The sequence below is a fragment of the Esox lucius genome, chromosome 7 (assembly GCF_011004845.1).
Source record: "Esox lucius isolate fEsoLuc1 chromosome 7, fEsoLuc1.pri, whole genome shotgun sequence".
NCBI classification, from domain to species: Eukaryota; Metazoa; Chordata; class Actinopteri; order Esociformes; family Esocidae; genus Esox; species Esox lucius.
Window position 1 is genome coordinate 6,623,570 of NC_047575.1, and position 10,643 is coordinate 6,634,212.

The 10,643-nt window shown below is 41.4% G+C and overlaps 1 protein-coding gene across 1 annotated transcript; it reads left to right on the forward strand.

The window, feature by feature from the left end:
* Positions 1-8,408: 8,408 nt before the first annotated feature.
* LOC105030877 (claudin-4-like) lies at positions 8,409-9,731 on the forward strand. Its single transcript, NM_001311024.1, is given in 1 exon segment — positions 8,409-9,731. A coding segment is annotated over 1 exon segment (636 nt). The 5' UTR covers positions 8,409-8,545; the 3' UTR covers positions 9,182-9,731.
* Positions 9,732-10,643: the final 912 nt, after the last annotated feature.

Below are 10,643 nucleotides of genomic sequence, written 5' to 3' on the forward strand. Positions count from 1 at the left end.
GCATAAAACATTTTAAAGCATGTATTGAATATCTGTGTACTATACTCGTATATCTATTTTTTTTTTTTTTTTTAACGATGACTGGAATAACAACCCTAATGCCAGCCAATTCAAGTACATCTTTAGGATGTAAAGCTGATGGCCCAGTGTGGGGTTGTTAAACCATGCAGAGGCAATGTGACGGCACAGGATCACACAGAGTCCCTACCAGCTGTCATCGAAACCTCTACAAGCCTGTCAGCTGTAGATGTGTCCTCTGCAGCAGGAGGAGAAGATCTTCCATCCCCGTTTGCTGACATTCCTGCCCTAGTACATGATCAAAGCTACCTTCCTGTCCACTTCGATGGTCTTGTGGACAACGCTCTCATGTACATTTCAGGTGTACGCTAACTGAAAGTCGATTTTCCCTATAACCAAAAGTGCCAATAGACACAATCTGGGGAAAAACAATCTCACGATTGTCCAAAAAGGGAAGTGTTCCCTTAATTTCCCCATGCTTATTAATGATTATTGTTATAAGTTATGATATTACTAACTCAAATTTAAGGATTTGTTGTGCGACAGGCTCTGAAGAAGCTGTCGTGTGATGTCTGCCGTGCCAGCCTGGTGACAGATGCTGCATCTGCCATCAAGGACCCAGAGCTACCACCTGCTGACTTTAAAAAACAATGGAGGTCTGGTGATTCCATCAGAGGGAACCGTGAGGGTCGCCAGGGCAGCTCAGTGGGTCATTCGGCAGTCATCAGGCTGCTTGAGGTTGTTTACATTGTCTGAAAAAGGATCGGTTCAGAGGATGTTTGTGTTGGGATAGACAGTATGGGATAGACAGCCACCGCCATAGGCTGTTAAAAATAATTCTGTCCCTGTTTTTTAAGTTAAGGCTGCACCACATCGCCAGAATTACAATCCTCAGCTTACAGAGCAAAAACATGCGACAGAAACCTAATAAAACTGTCCCTTTCAAAGGCAATTAGCCCACAGGATGTGTTTTCAAGGTACTCTTTTACTTCAACAGTAGTGTAGTTCTCTCTACAGCATTTCTTTTTTTGGATATTTGTAAAGGGGAATCAAGTACCTTTTTTTTTTGTGTGCAAATAAGTCACTTTTATAATAGTTTAAAAATAGAGACTTGTGTAATTATTACATATTTTTTGTAGTCATTTTGTGTCAGAACCCCTGACATACAATCCAAATAGTCTACAAGTAACATCAGTGTTACCTTTCATTTGATTTCATTTCATTATGCTTCTACACGAAGAGGTTGCCACACAGTAAGCATTTTATTGTCAGCATTTTGTCTGACAAAGTCCTATGGGGAGTTTCCATAGGGCATTTTACAATACGCATGACCATACCTTGGCAAATAATGGTCTAAAGTACTCAATTTCATTCTATATTGATCTGCTTTTGCACACAGCTTCACAAGACCTGGTGCTAGGGCTCAGTTGTGTTTCTAAAGTCATATCAAGTGACCTAGAGGGCTGAAATGTGGTCAGTTCAGAGATGCTTGTTATCCGGCAGAAAGAAAAAACATGTCGTAATTAAATTTATTTTATAATAGTAATTTTATTATAATAGTACAAAAGTGTATATGTCTTGTTGCCATTCTGTAGCCTATTTATTGATTTAACATAAATACCTTGTGTTTGTATATTCATTACACCTATCTGGTTCTGTTCAAGGATATTTTCATATGGAAGTCCATAGTTTTAATGGTTCATATGTATGCAGTGTCATAACTTCATCTCTGACCTTTATAACAAACCAAACCGTTTGAAAATCGGTAGAAAAATGTGAAAGTTATGGTTATTTAAAAAGTACATGCACCATAAAACACAATGTTACGAGTGAGCGAGTGGCCTGTGGCAAGATGGCCGCCATGTGCGGATGTCGACCTCCATTGGCCAACAGCGCGGACAAGGTATCTAGCCTTTATATATGATGTCTATGGGTGTAACGGCGGTTGGGCCACGGGCCAGCTGCAGAACACAGGCGGTAGGAAAGTGGCTGCCGCTTTTAAAAAGCGGCTGCCGCTGGCGGTGAGCCGGCAAACGTGTTTGCGATTTAGACATTCTGACGCTTCTAATGTCTCTGGAGGACCGCCTCCGGTCCGCCGACTCATTGCGATCTGGGAGAGTGCTCTGGCATTGTTGCTTCTGCTGCTACGCAACTAGGAGTATGACCGGTCCAAGATGGCGGCTGTATTTCTCGCGCCCAGCAGCCAATGCGGCATCTACTCTTTATCATGTCTGTGCTCAAAGCTACTACTTTCCATACTGAAGTTCGCTCTAGAATACAAACTCATTATGTCCCACACCGCAACCTATTGATTTGCTCGAATACGTAACAAAAACCTTCCCCTGATTGGGTAAAATAAACTATTTTGCCTAGCAACAGCCTTCCATTGGTTGATTCTGCATTGATGCTGTCACCCATCAGCCCATCCATTGGTCAGGTGCATAAGGGTAAAGGTTGCATTAGGATAGATGACCACGACCAGGAAAGACATGAACAATACACCCAGACATGATTTTTATCAGCTCGATGTCAGGATAACGGTGCTGTTAACCGATTCTCGCTATCATGAACTGTTTTAAAGATATTTCGTGGATTCGGGACATCCATGTCCCGTTAGTCCGTGAAGGGTTTTAAATTCTCTTTCCATTCCCTTGCGCAGAATTCAATTGCATGCATTAACATTTAAGACCCAAATGAAAATCTAGAATGCTGCTGTAAATGATTGAGAATTCTCAAATTAAATAATATTTTATCACACATACATAAAAATATGTGAAAGAATTTGGGATATCTTTCAGGGAATAGTTTCAGGTCATCATCATGTTCAAGAGAAAACGTCATCAGCAAAGCACAACATTACCGACTCCAATCATGGCTAACAAATGAAAGTGACAGCTTGTCGCTTTTAGAGCGAAGCACATTTTCTTCACACAAAGCAAAAAACTATGGATGTTGTTATATGGCAATATTTTTAGCAAACCATAATTTTCTTTGTAAATATTGTTATTGAAGTTTTTTAAAAACGTATATACCCTTTTCTGTTAATTGGTAATTGCATTTATTAGAAAACAACAGAAAAATTGCCCCACAACTTAATATCTTAAAAACAAAAACAAATACATAGCAATATATTTACATGGGTGCGTTATTTTGAAGGTTTTGTCATTATTACGAATATTACTTTATCGTTAGTGCTTCTGGCAGAATACTAGTGCTGTTTTCATTTAAAAGATTTCACCAAAATTCACACAGCATCAAACACCAAACATTCACTAACAGTCAAAAGTTTTAGAACCCCTGTTTTTCAGTTTTTTTATTTGAAATGTAAGCAGTTCAAATACGTGAATAACCTGAAATGGTACAAAAGTAAGCGGTAAACTGGCCAATGTGGTTACCAAAAACAGGGAAAAAAGTACATTTCAGAATGATAAAAGGGCATTTTTAGGGAACAAGTAATGGGTTAACAACTTACACCTGCTGCAATGGAAGTAAATTAAGCCTTGAAAGTTGATGCTAACAATTCCTACAGGTGTCCCAGCTACTGCGGATTACTTACAAACCCCCTCTCTGTATAAAAGCAGTATTGGAACAGAGTTACTGTGTTACTACACATTCTTAAGAATTGTTTGGACAGTATTGTACAGCAGGAAGTAATGTTTTGTTATCATAATGGCGAGAAAAAGGCAATTTAATAAAGGAAGAGTGACAGACCATTATAACTTTTAAAAGTGTATGTCTTTCCTTTTGAGAAATTGCAAAGAACGCCAAGGTGTCAGTGAATACAGTTTCCTCCATCTTCAAAAGACACTTGGAGTAAAACTGGAGGAAAGACTGACAGGAAGAGGTTTCTGAAAAGAATCGGAAGACATGTTTCTGAGAGTCAACAGTTTGTGTGATATGCAGCTCACAGGACAACAGCATCAAGCAGAGCTCAACACTGGTCAAAGTAAGCAAATCTCAGTTTCAACGGTGAAGAAAATACTTAAAGTTGCAGGTTGGATTGGTTGAAATGCAGTTAGAAACCCATTGCTAAGATGGCAATATAAGAAAAAGAGGCTTGCCGTGGACATGAAGCATCTCCAGTGGACTACTGAAGAATTGAAGGTCTTATGGACTGATTCATAAAAATGTGCAATCTTCAGTTCATCATGCAAGGCTTTTGCATGTGAATTGGCCATGACAGAGTCCGGACCTAAACCCAATTGAAAGTATTTTGGATGTGTTGGAAAATACTTTATGGAGTGGTTTTACTCTCCCGTCATCAATAGAAGATAAAAAAGATAATAAGAATCTCTGGACGGAAATAAACCTTGTGACATTGCATAAGGTTGTCAAAACAATGCCACGGCAAATGCGCGCCATTATCAGAGCTCAAGGCGGTCCAACAAGATATTAAAGTGTGCACATTTTTTATTTCATTAGTAGTCACAAGTAGTAGTCACAAAGTGCTTATGCAAATAACCACACAGTGCACAGTTGCTAGGAATTACTCTAACAATCAATCAAATGTATTTATAAAGCTTTTTACATCAGCAGTGGTCACAAAGTTATTTTACAAAACAACTGGCCTTAAACCCCTAGGAACAAACAACTGTAGTGTTGAATTTCAGTGGCTAGGAAAAACTCCCTAAGAATGCCAAAATTTAGGAAGGAACCTAGAGAGGACCCAGGCTCAGAGGGGTGACCCGTCCTCTTCTGGCTGTGCCGGGTGAACATATTAAGATTACAATTGTAATAGTTAATAAATGCATGTGGGCTGAGTCCAGAGTCTATTTAAACTTAGTCCAGGTCAAAAGCATGACCAGATGGACAAGGAAAGGGACAACACAGGGGAGGGAGGAGGTGTCAGCACAGAGGCAGCAGAAATTGTCATGTATCGTCTTGATCTGCAACACAACCAGTAGGACTTTGGACAGGGACAGCAACAGGTCTTTCAAGCCAGGTACTCTGCAGGTGTGGGCCAAGATCTCATGTCCTCCTAAGTTCAAAATGGGAGGAGACTGGGAAAATTCAGAAAATGCATTCCTCATATCAACAAGGATTTCTAGTGGAGAAGGAGAAGTTAGTGGAGAAGGAGAACTGACCCTACTCCCCCAGCACAATAGTATAGCAGCATAAGACCTTGGGACTGAGACGGGGTCCGGTGACACTGAGGCCCTACCCGGGGGAGGCCCCGGACAGGGCCCAACAGGCAGGAAATCAATCCAACCACATTGCCAGGCATCAACCAAAGGGACACCCACCAGCTGCAATCACCCTGAATGAGGGTTGAGTATTGCCAGCAGAGTACAGCCCAACTGCACAAGTGCGCAACAGAGAGTCAACAACAAGCCAGTGACTCCGCCCCTGAGAGGCATTGGAGGGAGGGCAGTGGCGATGAGAGCCCACCTGGTAAGACAGCAAAGGTGAACAGTATCAAGCCTACTGGTCACCTTCACGCCCCCGGGCCAGGCTACACCTAAGTCCATGTATTGATTTATAGGTTATCAATAAAACCTTAAAATCAGCCATAACACTAACAGGCAGCCAGTGTAAAGAGGCTAGTACAGGAGCAGTGTTAATTTTTTTTTTGTTCTACTTAAGATTCAAGCAGCCGTGTGCAGCACAAGTAGAGTTGGAATCTAGGATTCAAAATAACCACACAAATAACGCAGATACATTTTTTAAGTGTGTAAACCAAACAGAAATCTGAAGGATTTAGGTCTATGTTTGTAGTGGCTGAAATGCATCAACATGATATTGGGAAGTTTATGAAAACTAGGGGGTCATTATAGCTGATAGTTCAACCTGTTCAAACGCTAGAATCAAATTCGAAGGAGTGGAATGGAAAGCACTCTCTGTGTGCCAACCACTGAATTGTAGACATTGTGGTAATTAGACACTTTCTATGTGAGAACCGTCAGTGCTATCAGTGGGACAATCATGAGGGAGGCAGGCATTCCTCCACAGACCAGTGACATGAGGGAGGCAGACATTCCTCCACAGACCAGTGACATGAGGGAGGCAGACATTCCTCCACAGACCAGTGACATGAGGGAGGCAGACATTCCTCCACAGACCAGTGACATGAGGGAGGCAGACATTCCTCCACAGACCAGTGACATGAGGGAGGCAGGCATTCCTCCACAGACCAGTGACATGCGGGAGGGAGGCAGGCATTCCTCCACAGACCAGTGACATGAGGGAGGCAAGTGTTCTTCAACGGGTTTGAGAAAGCATCTCGAGTGGACCTTTGGTGATCAATTGCTTCTGGGGGAAACCTGGGCCGTTTCTAGTCATAAGCATCTTAAGTGGTCGCTTTGGGGCCCCTGACTGCTAGGGGTTCGGGGCCCATTTTAGTTTCAGAATTTGCTTATTATTTCACAATAATTTTCATCCGCAGCTGCCTGAAAATAACACATCGCTTACTAGTGATGTATCCAATTTCTAGTGATGTATCCAACATTAGCAAACTACTACTGGCAGTAAAACTGTTTTTTCCTGAGTATTAGCACAAAAGGTACCGGCACGCTTCTATTTTATCAATATAACATAAACTTACTATGAGACAGTAGGTTGTGTTAATCATTTATTTACATTATTAATCAGAAGTTCTCAAAAGTTTAGGACAAATTATGAGTTAACATTTTTGCATATTCATTAATGGACAAATACGATCAGTGAAAAATAAATTTTTGAAGGTTACATTGAACTTTTTTAGATAATTACTGTCAATTTGCACAACATATTGCTAAGATGGCAAAATTTGCTAAAGAGTCTCGCCTGGGCCTTGAGGCACCACCAGTGGACTACTGAAGAATGGAAGATGGTCTTTTAGACCAATAAATAATTAATTTTTATCTTTGGGTCATAACGCAGGTTTTTTGTACACCATCGACTAGGCAAAAGGATGGTTCTTCAGTGTGTCAAAAATGGAGGAGGAAGCATGATGCTCTGGGGCTCTTTTGCTGGATCCAGAGTCAGCGACTTGAACGTGAGTGACTGGCACCCTGAACCAAAACAACTACCACAGCATTTTGCAGTGCCATGCAGTACCCATTGGTGTACGCCTAGTTGGTCAGGGGTTCGTCATTCAGCAAAATAATGACCAAAAACATACCTCCAGGCTATGTCAAAACTACCTTAGAAGAAAATAACAAGATGGTAGGCTTCAAATCTTGGAATGGCCAGCATGGTCTCCAGACTTAAACACCATCAAGCAGGTTTAGCATGAATTTGTTTAATACCTGTTCTTCCTGCTCCTCCTGCAGCGCTCCCCTCGTTGCCTTTCTAAGCCTTTAGAATTAAGAACTGTTTAGTCTGGTTGTTCTTGCAATCAGTGTTTTTTTCTGTTTATGCATTCTGTGCACTGTTACCTTGTCATTGAAACCTGCACCTGCCTTTAGAACCCTTTTATCGTAACAACTGGACAGAAGGATGAACAAAAGCTACCTACAAGTGCAACACATTTGTTGGAACTTCTTCAAAATGATTCCATTATTTATTTTTGGTTTCCAATTGTTAATTTGTTCTAAGTTCAGAATATAGTAAGACATTAAACTGTGTGAATTTCAACAAAAAATTGAACAATGGAGGTGTTCTCAAACCTTTGACTTGTAGTGAAGCTGGAAAGGCAAGAAGAATGTGAGATGTGTACCTCACTTTCTAATTCCCCTCCGCAGTGCGTACGCCTAACCATTGAGCCATGAAGGATATTATGGAAAAAGACATCAGTGTAAACATTAAACCATATATTTGTACCTGACTTACAGGTGCCACTACTGTGCAATGATTTCAGTTTTTTGGCCCAATGAGACGAAAACCTCTTTAGAAAGCCCCATCACTGATTCCAGCAGCTTGACTGGTATAACTAGTGTTTGTAATCACATAATTCTGTGAGGGTTTACACCAGACAACCGGACTCATGCCTTGCCCTGAATCCCAAAAAATGTAACAGTAGGTTGTGTGTGGTATATGGCTAGTATTTCATGGCTAAGAGCTGGATACAAGGTTATAGTTAGAGTTTGTGTCACATGCCAGTGAGATCCAGTGCCCTCTTTCCCTTATTAGGAGTAGGGACACCTGTTTGTTTTTCTTACCCTCAGCTGTGTTCCTTATCACAGCTGAATTCTACCCGCATTGGTTCAGGTGGGTGGGTGCCAATGTCATTGCGGGTAGAATTGATTGTTTAGGTGGATGCATTTTGAGGTCCCTATTTACGCATACAGACCGAAGTGTTGGAAGTGGGGTGAAAGGAGCACACGTGTATGAATGCTTTTTTTGTGTGCAGGTGTGTGCCTTTGTTATGAGAATAATCTGGTCCAGTGAGATACCTCTCAAACCAGTTTTGTCTGAGAGAGATAGAGAGACAGAGAGATGTTAAAACTCCTTCCATGTTGTGTCCCTTTGTCAGAGTAAATTTAGTTGTCACGGAATTGAGTTCCTTCACAGTCAATTGAGTTCTCTCCACTGTTCCGGTTATACTCTCTTATCTCTCTGTAACTCTTTTCATCAGCGCAATCCATCTAAACTACCAGGAGCCACCAGGATGGTGTCAGCTGGACTACAGATGCTGGGCACGGCCCTAGCAATCATCGGCTGGCTGGGGACTATCATTATCTGTGCTTTGCCCATGTGGAAGGTGACAGCCTTCATTGGAGCCAACATTGTCACTGCTCAGGTCATCTGGGAGGGATTATGGATGAACTGTGTGACCCAAAGCACGGGCCAGATGCAGTGTAAGGTCTACGACTCTCTCCTGGCCCTGCCCCAGGATCTACAGGCTGCCAGGGCTCTGGTTGTCATCGCCATCATCGCAGGCTTGTTTGCCATCCTACTGGGTGTCGTCGGGGGGAAATGCACCAACTTTGTTGAAGACGAGAATTCCAAGGCAAAGGTGGCTGTTGCTAGTGGGGTCGTCTTTCTGATTACTGCCCTTCTGGTCCTGGTTCCTGTCTGCTGGTCGGCCAACACCATCATCAGGGACTTCTACAACCCCCTTTTGATCGAGGCCCAGAGAAGGGAGCTGGGGGCTTCACTCTACATTGGGTGGGGAGCAGCAGGGCTGATGATCCTGGGTGGAGGGCTCCTCTGCAGCTCCTGCTCCAAAAATGAGAAGAACTATGATTACAAATACTCCAAGGCTGGTGGTTCTGTGGCTGCCAGCAGCAAAGCCTACGTCTGAATGGTGAGACCTCCCACAACCGGGGAGCCTGTCTTGGTCAGAGGACTGAAGGGATCGTTCAGTCGGACTCTCCAGGTCGTTCACTGTGCTGTTTAAATGTTGTTGTTTTTTAAGAAAGGTTTTGCCATGTTCCTTGTACTCATACTGTTTCTCAAAAGTGTGAAATTGCTTATTTTGTATAGGCTTTTGTTTTACTGTCATGCGTATCTATGGTACCACATTGAAATTGATGTTTAAGTTTATATTTGTGAGTTGAATGTGTTTTGGCTAAATATTTACTTATCTACAAAGTACAAAATGTGATATGAATATATTTTTCATATATATGTTTATATACACATAATTATATATTTTGAAACATGTTAACTGTTCAGTAATTGGTGGAGTAAATAGTTAAGGAGTAAACTGAAATAAACTGTTTTATTGTCACATGGCCAACCTAATATTATTTGTAATGTTATTATTCTGTATTATATACATCTTCCAATGTATTTTTCTTTATACGAAAACAAGTATTCTGTTATAACAAATAAATATTTTAAGAAACAACAAAAATGCTTTTTTGTTATTGAAAAAAGTGGATCTTTAAAAAATAACATATGGAAATCATAAAGACTTTTGCAGAATTGCAAAATGTGTATATTTGACATACTGGAAAAAGAATGTTGGCCAGTGTTGCCTTCGACTTGAGAATGCAAACAGGTTTGACTATACAAACAGGCTGTGTTGCTGGTTACATAGCTGAGATCAATGTTCCCTGTAAACTGCAACTGACTCTGTAATGATGTTAGTGCCAGAGCACCTTGAAAAATAATGACATTGACAGTAGCCAACAGGCAGTCCTTTGGGATGCAATTTTCTATGCTCAAACATTCTTGTTGGTAGTGCAAAATGATAGGCAAAATTATCCTCAAATAGTCACAATAACATATTGATTACTTCAATTCACCAGAGATAAAAATTTGGCTATGACCACACTACCAGCTACAACCAGTGACACCCCAGCAAACATCTTTGCATACCAAATGGAATGCAACTCACTCTCTCCAAGCTCAGCAGAAAACAGCGGGATCCTCTAGTCATTCAAACCAGTACCAGTCAAAAGTGAATGGGTGTGTCCAAACTTTTGACTGGTACTGTATATTGGCTGAAAACAAATGCATTCTTGAATGGAACATTTATAAAACATAAATCAGGGCCAGTCAGTCCCATGTGGTGTCATTATCCAGTTTAATCTGTTATTCTGTTGGATCCTTGGTATGCTCCCTTTAATATATCTGGTGTTGGATCTTAGGAGGACCTCAGCCCTAGGACCACACCACAGGACTACCTGGCCCAATGACTTCTGGCTATCTCTGTCTGAAGTTAATTTGGTCGTGTACCTGATGTAGATTCTGCCTGAAACTCCTGCTTATGTTGTCTACCTGTTTCCACTGTTTTTGACCCGCTAGTCATCTTCACA